The following is a 15,670-nucleotide window of genomic DNA, read 5'->3' on the forward strand; positions in this document are numbered from 1 at the left end:
ACGGCAAATGAACACTAAACCGTGTCGCCAGTTCCCATTTCCACTAGTGAATTGCAGTAACATACCTCACGATTTAAATAACGAAAGCCTGAATCAGCTGCTTATGTTTTTCATGCTTAGGGCAATGAGTATCGAGGATTTATTCTCATTTTCAAGCTCATTTCTGTTTTTTTTTTTTTGTAATCTTCATATGTGTTGTTTTCTACCTCTGTTGCATTGTGCAATAGAGGCAGAAAGATACACATGTAAACGTCACAAAAAGTTATCCACTACATGCAGTTCCCTTCATGATGTTCGTTTGGAAACTGCTTAAGATGGACCTGTATTCATTGGCAGCAACAATTCCTGTCATGTTTGGAGCTGATTGTCATTAATAAGCTGTGATATGTACCTCTGTTCCCTGTCAGTTATGATCTTTTTGTAATCACTGTTCTTAAATCATGTTACATGGCTATAAGCAGTACACTGTTTCTTTTCGACATGTTGGACAGACCATGTTGGTACAGTAACAAATTGGGAACTTCATCCATGGTGTGAACATGGTCACTTCCAAACATGATAGCTCTTTATGTGTAAATTGCAGGAGTGGTGGGAGAAAGGAAAGGAAAAATGAAGGGATTAGTGATGTCAGCTGCATCAGAACATTATGTGGAATCAGCAGCGATGAGTGAAATTATGTGCCAGGCTGGGATTCGAACCTGTGATCTCCTGCTTACTAGGCAGTTGCATTGACCATTGTGGCACCCAAAACCCAGTGCGTATCACAAATGCATAGACTATCTTGACACACCTCTCAGCCAACCCACAATCCCATCTAGTACCACACCGCATATCTGCAGTCCCTGTCCATGTCTTACATGCTCACTACTCAAAGATTCCTGCAGGAGGTTGGACATACTTCTAAATCTGTACCAAAGAAGGTGGATTTGTTACCCATCTAACCAAACCAATTACTCATATATGAATGTGTGGTGTCTGTTCTTTCGGACATGTCTGAAAGAAGAGACACCATGCATTCATATAAATGACAGCTGCTTTTTGCCATTTTGCCACATCTCCACAGTGGCCCATCTTACTGAGCTGCTTTGTATAAACAATTGGCACATACACACCACTTCACTGACATAGGTTACATCATTTGTGATGAGCCACATGATCATCTGGTGCCAGTTGTACTCCATCAGCAGTGCTCCTAAGTAACAAGTGTGCACATTTAAGAGGATAAATAATGTGGTGTCATCGCCAGACACCACACTTGCTAGGTGGTAGCCTTTAAATCGGCCGCGGTCCGTTAGTATACATTGGACCCGTGTGTCGCCACTATCAGTGATTGCAGACCGAGTGCTGCCACACGGCAGGTCTAGTCTAGAGAGACTCACTAGCACTCGCCCCAGTTATACAGCCAACTTTGCTAGCAATGGTTCACTGTCTACATACGCTCTCATTTGCCGAGACGACAGTTTAGCATAGCCTTCAGCTACGTCATCTGCTACGACCTAGCAAGGCACCATATTCAGTTACTATGTCTTCTGAACAGATAATATTGACTCATGTACCATCAAGAGCAACTTTCATCGTTAATGGATTAAAGTTAAGTATCAAACTAATATCGTCCGTTTTCTGAATTCTAATTCCTTGTCATGTTCCAGATCTCACGTCAGTATCTTTCTTCCCTCCTCACGCCAGACTGCATGAGCTAAAATGCGTGCATTTCAGCCTCCTCTAGTAACATGGTGTTGGCTCTTCAGCCAACACAACAAATAACATTTTATCTGTTGAGCTTATGTTCAACCCTGCTGAGTCAGTTGCTGCCAATAACTGTGTAGCCAATACAACTATATGATTTATAAATTTATCGACCATTTGATTAGATTCCAAAGATGACCATTTAGGTGCATACTGAAGATGTAAGTAATAAAGTCTATTGTTGAAACATTCAGAATGCTCCTAAAATGGTATGACTCATTGTGTTCAGGAGAACTTTGTATTACGTAGTATATGTGCCCATGAAGTGGTACACATGGGGATGTTCCAGCAGGAAATAGCATGTTCATATTTTATGATGCATTCAGCTTCATCGTAACACCTGAACCATACCATAATAAAATACCACATAGCATACCAAAGACAGCACTATTTTCTACATTAGGCCATGATTTTAGGAGGTCTGCAACATATCTCAGCTCTATCATCAGCTTGTACTGTCTGTAGTCTCGGTTCATTGTATGGAGCTATTTTTCCCAGTCATCAAGGGACCAATCATTAAAATCATCTCACCTGAGGAGTAAGGACATAATGACAGCCAATGATTTCATGGGGTCTGCAAAATGTCTAAAACCTATCATCAGGTTGTAGTATATGGATTCTTGTTTCATTGTATGAACTCATTTGTTTCCAGCCTTCAAGGAATCAGTGATTGGAGTCACTTCAATTAAAGAGTGCAGACACTATCCTTGGCCTTCTACTGCAATATTTTGTCAGTCTGACATAACTGCACTGATTTCATAAGTCCCCCATTTAAGATGGATATTATTTTATGCAATATTGCTTGTCTGTTGGAATGGACAATTGTTCACAGATATTGCAGTCACATTCAGTAGATATGGCTGGATACACAATGTCTACAGTGGAAAGAGATGCACACTTAATACTGTGAGTCAAGGAATTCTGCATCTGCTTATAAACTTTAAATATGTAATGTCTCATCACTTCGCTCCACATGATATTCCACATACAAATTGATAATATACATTGTGCAGTGATATTCTCAATACAAGGCATTTTGCTACTAAATTGCAAGTATTTTTAAGCTTTTGTCCATTAGCATCTAGTATGTAAGTCTGATTCTGAATAATATAGGTCCATAACGAAATATCAATACGCATTTCTAAAAATCAATGACATTTTTTCCATGGTGTTTTTTGAAACCCCTATCACCTATCGAGGACTCTGTAATTCATTAGGAAGAACTGACCAGTATTATATAATTTTCCACTTACACAATTAAACAGATAAAACAATAAGTTACACTCTCCCACATTTGTTAACATATTGTGAGAAAGAATCATCATAATTTACTATGGATCTGGGAATTACTACATTTGTGACAAACTACCATAGCAGAATATTATTAAAGGATCTCTCCTAGAAATATAAGAAATTTTGGTTGTACAATAAGGCTGCCAGAAGCACGGTACACTTGTTGAGAAGAATTGGATGGATATGGATAATAGCAAAATAAAGACCCAAATATTAATTTCTTTCCTCAAATCCTTACATAAAGGAAAATCAAGGAATGACGTCATTTTTCTGAGAGATACAATGATTCATGACACTAATCACTAACAGTGAAAGCATTAAAACTATAAGTGTCTTGACAACAAAAAATACCTGTCACAAAAAATATGCACAAAATTTGCAAATTAATTAACTCATTTTCTAAGCATAATACACAGAATGTGACTTTCATTGGTGCGTTGGTGTAGCATAAGTGCTGAAAACTCTTAACTGGCAGGCAGTCTAAGGAGGATGAGCCTTGGCAGTGTTGTGCTGTCTTTGAATCCTCTGATTGCCTCGTGTCTTGATAGGAGGCGTGTGTGCTGGAATAATTCACTCAGTTTATCACTGTTTGCAAGTGAGGAAAAGGTGGTACCCTGCTCCGGTTGGCAAGTTGGTGTTGGTACAAGGCAGCAGCAGGTATGGAATGCGTGGCCAGTCTGTTCACATGGTGGCCATTGGAGCCTCTTGCTGTAATTGGAGTTATATCCATGATAGCAATCATTGTGTCCGATTTCTGGGTTTTGGCGAGGGAGTGCATGAGCAATTTGCTTTCTGGAATGTTCTGCCACATGCAGTTTGGATGTTGGTGGCTGGAATAGTGCTTTTAATGATGGCAGATGGAGTACTGAAGAAGTTAGGATGTGTATTGTGATTATTCCCTCTGTGAACCTCACCAGTGGAGTTTGAAAGATGTGGTTAGTTCAAAAAGGGGCCCACTACTCAGGAACACTCATCTTCAATAATTTGCCAGCAAACATATAAAATTTAGTTACAAATAAAGATCAGTTTAAAAGGAGCCTGAAAGACTTACTAGTGGCCAACTCCTTCTACTCCACTGATGAATTTTTTAATAGAAACAAATGATGTATTGTATATATTCATACTATTAGTATTGTTATTTCAGCTTAAAAAAATATTGACATCTTCCACATCCACAAGGATCTCCTCAGCATGGATCTATGGAACAAAAAACTAATCTAATCTAATCTGCAGTTACTGTAACCTATTTGAAACTGTGAGTGGAAATTTGCCGATTTGCTTACTGATTTCCATTTATGTGTGTATAAGAAGTTTTGTACTGGCAGCTGGTCTGTTAGAACCTCTGAGTTAATATTGGGTTACATAAAGGTTTTCTTAGATGGGCCACTGACTGAAGTGGCAAATTTGCCTTTGAACAGTTCTGCCCTGATTCTGCTGGTGGTGTTTAATGTGCATTGGTTTTTCCATTTGTTGTTCTTTAGCTTTAAGTCATTCTTACCTGTTGTATGTTTTGAACAGTGTTGAATCAGCTTTTGAAATTTTAGACTACTGTTCTTTTAAATTTATTTTAGAAAGGTTAAATCTCGAGGGTCTCCAACCTCACTCTCAATTGTAAATGTTAAGCCTAAAGTCCATGCCAGGCAGGTAAGCTTCTGTTTATTATTCTGTAGTTTCAAAAGAACATTTTATGTCTGTTGGTAAATCTGCTATTGGTTATCACAAGCGTTTTATCCTTTTATGTTAGCAGTTTTAGTACAATAACTGAAATATCTGCTTGCAGTTAAAAAGTTAAAGCCTTATTCGCTTAACTTAGAATTAAGTATTCCCTTAGCCAATGTTACATTACTTTAATGGCTTTATTAGGTTTTGAAAGACATGAACATCTTATTGCCGGAGCTCTTGACTTAAGTGTCATAATGTGTATGCTATTTGTTGACAGTCTCTGCTTCTGAACCATGACATTGTAACTGACATGACACTTGCCCACATTCAATGTCTATTGGTATTTCAGCCTGTACCCGGTGGCTGTTAGCTCTCACTGAAGTTCTGATTCCAGCTTCAGATTTTAAGTTTTCCATAGATTATATTTGATGGGTGGTTTTAAGTAACTGCCTTTTTGAGCTTGCCATGTCCTGAGATGTAATGTAACAAACCTAAGAATCTATTTTCTGTACTCGAGTTTACAAATATTTACTGTATTTAAGTTTTTGAACATTTAAATTTCATCTGTCATTCACTGTTCTTGATAGTCAGCTTGGCCTAACTTGGTTCCACAGTTCTTTTAACTCAATGCCAGAGTACCAGACTGATTGTTGTTCTTGTTTGTTGTGCAATTTAATGTAGGAACCTTTACTTAATTCCACCATAATACTTTTGTGGATTTTATTTAAGGGTCTTAAAACTCTAATGGGTTTTATTTAAGGGTCTTATGCCCCTTTAAAGTTTGCATGACATTAACTTGTTGTCTACTGTGTTTTAAGAGTTGCACCAGGTGGGGGGGGGGGGGGGGTTATATGGCTTCGGCCTACTTATTGTGATAAACAGTAGTCATTTCAATGATTGTTTCTCTGTTTTAAATGTGTTTGTGCAAGTGAAGCTTGTTCTTTAAACTGATATTCCTCTTGTCTTAAAGACTGCTTGTGTAAGAGAGACTTGCTGTTAATTATTATCTATCAAGTGCAAGAGAAGGTTGTGGTTTTAATTATCATCCTGTTTGCTGACATATTTTGAAATAAATTTGTAATTTATTAAGGAAAAATGATGCACTCAGCCTGGGTTCACCCTTCCAAGTCTCCTGTCTTTTGTCATTGTATGTTTGAACACTTCAGGAGACACTCTGTCTTGCAAAAACTGGCCTACACAATTTCAGAAACCATAGTCAGGTTGCAAAGTACAAATCTCCTTCAGTATTGTTGATATCCATCTTATAAAGACTATGAATATGAAAATAGACAGATAACAGGCCCATACAAACTATTATCATGAAGGAAGTGAAATTTTAACATATAGGGTGCAATAAAATATAGCCTCTGTCTCACACTTTGTAAAAAATCAGACAGCAAATTTACATAATACTAATTTATGTGATACCAATGTCCAATACTAACTGTTTTGCTGTGGATGAACAAGATTTAGACCATCAATGGAAGGAAGAGACTGTGAGTAACCAATATGTCACACAAATACTGTAACTTTTACTTGCTCCATAGCACTAGAATAGATATTGTTATCATATTAGTTAATTAGAGACAAATGTTATAATTACTAGAGTCATAGTATATGAAGATGGATTTTCTCCAGAAAACATATGACAACTAAACAAACTGTTTTACTTGTCTGTTCCTGCAGCAAGACACTTCTGGACAAAAGTCCCTATTCATACCATTATCTATCCAGCAATTTCTCCATGTCTCAGGAGTCTCTATAGAAGATTTTGAAATATACTGTATGTTATGATCCAAAATATTTCTGCTTAAGTGAATGGCTTGTTGTAACTGCTTTTATAATTCACAATTTTAGGCAGCCTGGATTTTCTGTTACTTAAAAGTTTATCTCTGGACAAGACAAATAATACATTTTGAGACACATGATATTTTTCATACTGGTATTTCTCTTTCTTTCCAAATTCTTTAATTCTGTCATTTAAAAATAGTCACGTGTTTTGATGAAGAAAACAAAAGTGTTTACCTTTTTAATAAGGGCTGCTACACCTGTCAGTGCACCCTTGTCTCTTCCACTTCCCTTGTAGCCATGAATAAGCACTTTAAGTGGTTTACTGTGATTAAAGTTAGTACTCTGCAGTGAACCATTCCCATAGTCAATAACCTCCTGAGCAGTTGTGTTGGCACGAGTGAATAGCCAGAATTTTGTATCTACACTTTCAGGTGATTCCGGCACTTTCATGAATGCTGAATGCTTTTTTGGCATTGCAAAACAACCCACATCATCTAAAATACACAAAATATGGATATTAGACAAGAAAATGTATTTGATAAGAGAAAAAGTAGATTGTTTAACACTATGCACAATACATCAGAAACATAAAAGTATTGTTAAATTAAGAAACATCAGTGTATTCAATTATATAAGTGGTACAATGTTTCCTGTCTTTCAAGCTCTTTTCTTTCATTACTCTGTGTTAAGTGAGATTTAGTGAACACTACCTATGTTATCATACAATCAATATCGAAACTACTTCCCGTGGTAAAGTACCATACAGATTCACTGAGAGGCACTGCTACTTAATATTTTTCATTCATTGCACTTATTCAGATGGAAGTGTAGTGTTTTCTTTCTGCTTCTAGTATTTTATTTGCAGGTGCAACTGGAAATTACTGTGTTTTTTGCAACAGTTTCATGTGTAAAGTTCATATGGAGCATCTAACATAAAGGTAATAAATAGTAATAAAATTGCTGCTCTTGTCATGATTCAGTGTATTGACAGACAACTTTCTGGAAAACCACAAGCATGACATTTAACACTGACTGATAAGGTAACAAGTAATGCTAATGAAAAAGAGCAATGTATCATTAAGTCTACACAAAAAAGAATTAAAAAACGAGCAATTTTTCACGTGTCTCTCCAATGCTCTAGAAAAGAAAAAAATGTATAGTGGTGCCATACTAAGAAGGAGCACCTTTGACATCAAATGCTCAGAACCACACAAAACAGTGCTTACAGTAACACTCGCTCATAAAACAGTGGTCTGTCATTTCCATTCAAAATGTTGCATTCTGCCACAAGCGACATTTTAATAGAGAGAAACAAAGTAACAGGATATTAACTACCATAAGAGGAAAACTATACATAATTCAGTGACATTATTGTATCATTACATCTTCAGCCAACAATGACAAGAACACAAAACACAAATATCCTAGACACCTGATAGTACTTATATCAGTGCTCATAGTGCAGCTGTGGGATTTCGATGAAGTAGGTAAAATGAAGTGGCAGAGAACAACATGCACACATTACTAAAGACATGTTTTTACATTAAGAATCACTTTCACATTGAAGCAGTCCAGTATCAAGTGCCAAATTAAATACATATTCGGATGATGATAGGGATTTTCTCCACCCGGGACTGGGTGTTTGTGTTGTCCTCATCATTTCATCGTTCATAAAGGTGATGAGATTGGACTGTGTAAAGATTGGGAATTTGTGCGGGTGCTGATAACAGCACTTTTGAGCACCCTGTAAACCAAATATCATCATCGTCATCATCAGATAATGATGATATGGGTATGTCAACATTGCAACCTTTCTTTCGTCAAGCATACTGCAACATAGGCTTATAATTTAGTGAAGAAAACTGATTGTAAATTGCAGAGTGAAGTATATTTCTGAATTATTAAATTATATAGTATACCCATGAAATCTCTGCCCTTGACCCCAATTTAATTTCCATATTCAGCATGTCACAAATTTGTCCCTAATATTTGGACCACATTCACAGAACTAATTCTCTTAATGATATCACTATACACAGTTTACACAGCAGCCTGCATGCAAACCCTCCAAGAGACACATTTGTACTGCAACTATACCATTCACATAACTTGAGCACTTGTTAGTGCAGCTACAAAATGCCACCATCTTATGGCGCTAGCAGACAAGTGTGGAGTTTCATGTGGAAATGGCACAGATCACTGTTGTTTTTATGATTGGTTGTTAATCTTAGCATGATTTTTGTGGTTCTGAGTGTTTAAGGTCAAAGATGTCCCACATCAGAACAAAAAAATTATTTAAAATATTATATGTTTCAAGACCGTAGTGGCCAACACACACTCATATGGAACACACTTCCTCAACCATTCTTATTGCTATATTTTCCATAGAGTATTCTAAAGTCACCTGATGTGAGGTCTGTGTATGACTTCCAGAGAGGATGCTGTGAGCCACAAGGAATAGGTTTTGAGGTCACATACCCTGTGCACTGGCCACCTGGGCCAACATAATGCTGGCTGCAATTTATTGTTTAAGTGGTACTGCACTTTACAGTAGTATCCTAGTGCCATTTATTGTCCACTGTGTGGTTTTCAGGATTGTGAGTTTTACTCTCTGGACTTTGCCAATGCCTGATGCCACAAGACTCAAGTTTAGACTTGGTATGTGATAGGTTTTCCTCATAGATTGATTGCTTCAGCTTGTGAAGAACTTATGTGCATTAAGTTTTATGTAGTGTGCTAACTACAAAATGGATGTTGCTCAGAATTATTTTCTACAATGTTAGTTCTAAAATAGTGAAGCAGTTGTGCTCATAAATAGCTTTGTCAATTGAATATTATATTCTGAATGTCACAAGGCTTTGCCATTTCAAAATTTTTATTGTAAAAAATTGTGTGTTGTGCATTTGTCTGAAACTGTATTAAAATGTGCACACTATTAAGTTTATCAAGATGCCATTTGTAACAAATTTTTGTGTGAAATTCTCATACTGGTAATCTGGAATTTAATAACAGCATTACCCAGTAGAAGCCATATAGAAGTTCTTTGCATAAAATAATTTAAGCCGGTTTCTTTATTTTTGTGAATTTTTGGAATTCTGATATTTGTCCTTTATACGAATATGAAATATAAATAACTGTGCTTGATTTAATTCTAATTTTGGTATGCTGCAGCAGATTTTTAGGGTTGAGTAGTCTAGCATCTGCGTGACTTCATGAATGAAGATTTTCATAATCTACCAATGTCTTTCTATTTTGTGCATGTGGATAGCACCCTATTGTTCTCTATCTGGGGCTCTCCTAGGTGAGCAGTTACAAAGTTGAGCAATACTAAAATCACAGAAAATTATGAAAATAAAAGAATAATATTGAATATCATTAAGCAGAGATATAAAACAATTTGCTAAAGCATATAATCATGTAAATAATGAATGAAAATGATTTAATCCATATTCTGTAGTACCTGCAAGCAATGTCACTGATTATTATAGCATTAGGCTGAAAGCCACTAAATTAGAATAAAATACATCTTATAACAACACACAGTTGTGCATCCAACACAATGCTATTGCTTCCTACCATTTAGTATGAAGTGAGTAGTGCAGTATGCTAATTAAGGACTAAAATTTCTTTTGGGTAAATGATATTAAAATGTGTTTGGCAAAGGGTTACTTAAACAGAATAAAAGTACATGTATCAATCAATGTTCTGTATTAATTCATTTTGTGAACTACACACTTCAAAAGCCCCACAAACCATGAACATTGTTGAGGATGGGTGACTCATATGCTTCAGTGATACAGACAGCTGTACCATTGATGCAACCACAAGAAGGGGTATCTGTGGAGAGAATAGACTAATCCTGAATAGAAACAGAAGCCTAATCAGAAGCTGTAGGGGCAACAGTCTGTATGACTGGCTGATATGACCTAGAAGCATTAGCCAACATGGCCTTGCTATGATAGTACAGTGAACAGCTGAACGCAAGAGGAAAGTACAGCTGTTATATTTCCTGAAGTCAGACAGCTCTATTTCTTCTTCATAATCTCCTCTTCTTCTCTGGCAAGTTCACCAGCCCTCATAATTAATCTGTGAGGTGAGATGATCCAAGGCAGGCTCACCTCCCCATATCCTGGCTGTGGCACACTGATGCACTCAGCTATCTGGGTGGATCTTCAGTAAAGTATTCCAGGGGTAAAATAGTCTGTTATTCAGATCTCCAGGTAGGAACTTCACAGAAGGATGTCGTCATCAGGAAAATCAAAACTTGCATTCTAAAGGTCACAGCGTGGAATGCTACATCCCTTAATGAGGTAGGTAGGTAAGAGAATTTAAAAAAGGAAATGTATAGTTTCAAGTCAGATATAGTGGGAATTACTGAAGTGTGGTGGCAGAAAGACCAAGGCTTCTGGTAAGGTAAGTGTTATAAATACAAACTTAAATTATGGTAATGCAGGAGTGGGTCCAATAACGGATAAAATTATAGGCATGCATGCAAGCTTCTATAAACACAATAGCGAACACATTATCATAGCTTACACATGAAGCTAACACAAACCACAATAGTACAAGTTTATATGACAACAAGCTCTGTAGATGATGAAGAGTTTGATAGAATATGTGATGACATGAAAGAAATTGTTCAGGTAGTTCAGAGAGGTGAAAATTTTATTGTGATGGATGTTTGGAATCAGTAGTAAGAGAAGGAAGAGAAAGGAAAACCATAGAAGAATATAGACTGGAACTAAATGAATGAAAGAGGAAGCTGCCCAGAAGGACTTTGCACACAACATAATTTAACCATCACAAATACTTCATTCAAAACTCATGAAAGGAGGCTGTACACATAGTAGAGATATTGAGACAGGAAGATTTCAGACAGATGATAAGACAGAGATTTCTAAGCCAGGTTATAAAGTTGCCAACCACTCCCAGAGGAAGATGTAGGCTATGACCATAATTTGGGCATGAACTGTAGATTAAAACTGAAGAAATTGCATTAATGTACGATATTAAGAGGTGAATTTGGATTAGTTGAAGAAACCAGAGGTTTTTCACAGTTTCAAAGGGATCATTAGTGAACAATTGACTGAGATAAGGGTAAGGAACATGACAAGAGATGAATGGGCAGGCATGAGCGATGGAATAATGAAGGAAAGGAGAAAATATAAAAACACAGGAAATGAAGTTGATAAAAGGGAACGTAGACATGAACAAAATGAGACTGACCGGAAGTGCAAAATGGCAAAGCAGTAATAACTAGACAAGAAATGCAGGGGTCTAGAAGCGTGCACATCTAGGGGAAAGATACAGCCTTACTCCACAAATCAACTTGTGTGTGGTGGAGAGTACTTCGTGTACTACAATCACTTCCTGCTTTTCCTGTAACAGTCATGAGAGGTTCATGGCAAGAATGATGCTGGTAAGTTTCCATGAGGGCTCAGATCGCTCCAATTTTATCTTCATGGTATATACCTAGGAATAAGGAATTATTTGTTTACTCTTCTAGGAACCTACGCTTTCAGAACTTTTAACAATAAACCACACAGTGATGCTTCTCTTGCAGCATCTGCCACTGGAGTTGGTTGATCATCACCATGCCACTTTCGTGCTAACTAAATGAACTCGTAATGAAAAATGCTGCTTTTCTTTGGGTCTTCTCTATTTCATCTGTTAATCCTATTTGGCAAGAACCCCACACTGATGAGCAATGTTCGTGCAGTGATTGAGCGAGGGTTTTGTAAGCTGCCTCCTTTGTTCATGGACTACATTTCCTGAAGATTGTTGTAATGAATCTCAGGCTGGCATCTGCATTTCATGTAATACATGTTTTATGTGGTTGTTCACCTTTAATTCACTCTGTATGCTGACTCCTAAATATTTTTAGAAGTAACTGCATCCAGTGATTGCTCTGCAATCATGTAATCATATGATAATTATTTATCTTTATGCTCAATTGCAGCTCCCTGCACCAAACATCAATCCTTTGCATGTCTTCTCGCATTTCACTAAATTTTTTTAGATTTTTTACTTATCTGTATACAACAGCATGATCTGCAAAAACCTCATGGAACTTCCAATGTTGTTTACTAAGACACTTATATATATTGTGAAAAGTAATGGACTTGTAACACCCCCTTGGGGTACACCTGATGTTACTTTTTTTGTCTGAAGACTTCTCTTCATTGAGAATGAAACCTAGTTGTGCACATGTACCATTTCTGGAACACAGGGGACATTGTTCTCCTTGAGTAAACAAACCACCCAGAAGCACTAGGCTGATTTAATGACCCTTGTGTAAACGAAGTGCTCATTTGGGTGCATGTATTGTTTGTTTATGACATAATTAATGGACAATAACTGTTAAAATAAAATCAGTTAATGAACAATAACTGCCATGATAATTACCATAATTTTTGGACAAGATGGCAGCGGAAAAGGGGGGGGGGGGAGGAGAGACTTGGGTTTATGTTTACCCAGATGCTCAGATTCTTTTTGCTTGAAGTGGCAACTGTTATTTTAATGATGGTAATTTATGACTAAAAAACAGTGAGGTCTCCCACACTGCCACCCCCACTGCCCCCAACATGCTTCTACTGGAGACATCCCCATCACTGTCCCTGCCCCTTCTTAGTGCCCTAGCATCCTGAGACTGTCATACTTAATGTGTACCTTGCTCGAGCTCCAACAGCAGCAGTAGCATCAGTTAATTCAGATGATATTGCAAATTTCCAGCATAGTATAGCACCCAGTGGCACTGCCCTAGTTTTTGCAAATGTTTGGCATCCAGTTCTATTTCCTACAACAAACAGTGCTATTTATGGTTTCATGGTTAATTTTACTGATTCTTTTAGGACAACGCATATTTCATTGTTATTTTACTGATTTTCCAACACTTTTTAAGAAGATAGACATAAATATGGGTTTAGCATCTCTTTTTCCCACTTTGTAAGATGATACACAGAAATATGGGCTTCATGACTATTTTTACCAAATTTTCTTAAGACAACACACATAATTATGGGTTTTGCTACTACTTGTTTGATTTTCAGGAAACATATGTCCATATGACACTATTTACAGTTTTTCGGCAAGTTTTATCAATTTTTTCCTAAGTATTCTACAAATGTATACTCTTTCAACAAGACACACTTCAATAAATACAGAGCTTTAAACGTATAATAGCTAACACCACAGTGCATACCCTGAAAGCACACTAACATGTGACACTGCTTACAGTACTTAAAGGTTCTGTTGATTCTCTCTGCAAATAGCCAGCTTTTTCATGAAGATAAACCACAACAGGAAATACATATTTTGCTTAAAATGAACATATCCCATTGCACTTTTAGTTTGTGCCCCCTAACATTATACGATTATATCTGATGTGGAAAAAAAAAAATATATCAGCATGAACATTTCTACAGAGAAAAGGTATATAATTCACTTCATTCACTAATATGCTCCAAACTTGTGCTGCTACCACTGGGGTAACAACAGGGGAGCTATGCAGTGTACTTAAAAGCATAATTTTCCATACTCCTCAGTGTTTCCTACCACACAGTACTGCATGCTTCAATGTGATCAAAGTGATTTTCTTGATATCACAGATGACATGGAAAGGGGGCAACAATTACTTCTTGAATTAAAAAGAAAAAGAAAAAAAGAAGAGTGTGAAAGGACCTTCCTAGTCCATACTCACTCTACCACTTTATAGCCACAACTGAACCTTCCACCACTGCTCCTTGAAGCTTGCCTGCCACACATATGTCAATAAAAAGGACAGTAAGAGTTTAGAGTCCAAATTGTCTTGACTGGCAGCTGGGCTCTCCACACCACTTCTCCCCCAGCACCCGGGGTCAGAGAAGCAAGGAGCCTGCCGTTATGAGCGATGAGCATATCTCAATTTAAAAACCAATAGTGCACCTCCTTTCCACTAGCCCTACATATTCAAGCAGATGGCATGTATACAAATATGCATCCCTTATAGTCGCTTGAAGAGTGATAAAAAAAATTCTGAACACTTCTGCCATGCAACTGCAGGTTCAGCACTTGCATGCGTATTGTCTCTGCTTCCACAAATCACTACTGCATGCATGGTATGTCAACAGGCAGTCTTAAATTCACTCACACATATTAAGAATTTTTTAATCTAACTCATCTATTAGTTTCTGTAGTTAAATGCTGTTAATATGCCATCACCTTGGTATATTTTGCACCATAGCAAAACACGTTCAGTAAGCTTTGTTACATCATTTGCAGTATGTTTTGTAGATGAGTGATGATGTCATTTCAGTAGTGTATGTTCCAGTTATGGCAGATGGCTCTCCCTTCATCTCAGTTCCACTATCATGTTACACACTACAATTTTTCCATCTTATACCTGATAGCTGATATGCTACTAGCTCATATCACAAGCAGTATCTTAAAATCCAGCATCAGAAATAAACATTTTTCTATCAGAAAAGATTTTAATTATGGATTAAAATCAATCCCATTACATGTGCTTAGAGTTTTTGGTAGTTTGTTACACCATTAAACAAAATCAAACCATTGACATATAGACTCTGAGCTGTCATTTTTAATTTTGTTCTTTTCCAAGAGAAGCTATATTTCATTCTAGTGTTGTGATCATGTGCATCACTTCACTTAGTATCATTAGTTTGTAGACTCATAAAAAGGTAACTAAGCTAAATATTGGTTTTGTTGGTTGTGCTCGACAGCTTTGAGAAAGCATAGAAATGACACATTGGAACATATGTAACTGTTGATTTTTTTTTTTTCATCCAGCTTCTGTCTCAGACCATTTGTCATGCCTCTTGTGCTACATTACAGATACAGGACAAGCTTAATGCAGAAAGGATATTTGAAAATTGTGGTAATATATACAAAATGCACAATGTTGTAATGTACAAAATACTTAGTTTTTCTTAATAACAGGTGCCACATATATCTCAAAAAACAGTTGTCAAATGTAATATTTGTAAGTAATATTTTGTTATTCAAAGGTAGATGCATCAAGTCCCCATCACACAACTATGCAAAAAATATATAAAATGAAATGGCAAATAATTGCTGTTACAACTAGTATTACCTTTGTTTTACAATACTCCATGCATCTACCTTTACAACAAAATTTTATTTACAAATGTTATATTTTGTCAACTGTTTTAGGAGCTAC

The 15,670-nt window shown here is 36.8% G+C and overlaps 1 protein-coding gene across 3 annotated transcripts in view; it reads right to left on the reverse strand.

Annotated features, from left to right (window-relative positions):
* LOC124722038 (pancreatic lipase-related protein 2-like) overlaps positions 1-15,670 on the reverse strand; it is a 132,766-nt gene that overhangs the window by 100,490 nt on the left and 16,606 nt on the right. For all 3 annotated transcript variants that reach the window (XM_047247231.1, XM_047247229.1, XM_047247230.1), the window contains exon 3: positions 6,727-6,986. In XM_047247231.1, the coding sequence (XP_047103187.1) occupies positions 6,727-6,986 (260 nt within the window). The remainder of the gene's footprint in view (positions 1-6,726; positions 6,987-15,670) is intronic.

Source organism: Schistocerca piceifrons, chromosome X (assembly GCF_021461385.2).
Source record: "Schistocerca piceifrons isolate TAMUIC-IGC-003096 chromosome X, iqSchPice1.1, whole genome shotgun sequence".
NCBI lineage: Eukaryota > Metazoa > Arthropoda > Insecta > Orthoptera > Acrididae > Schistocerca > Schistocerca piceifrons.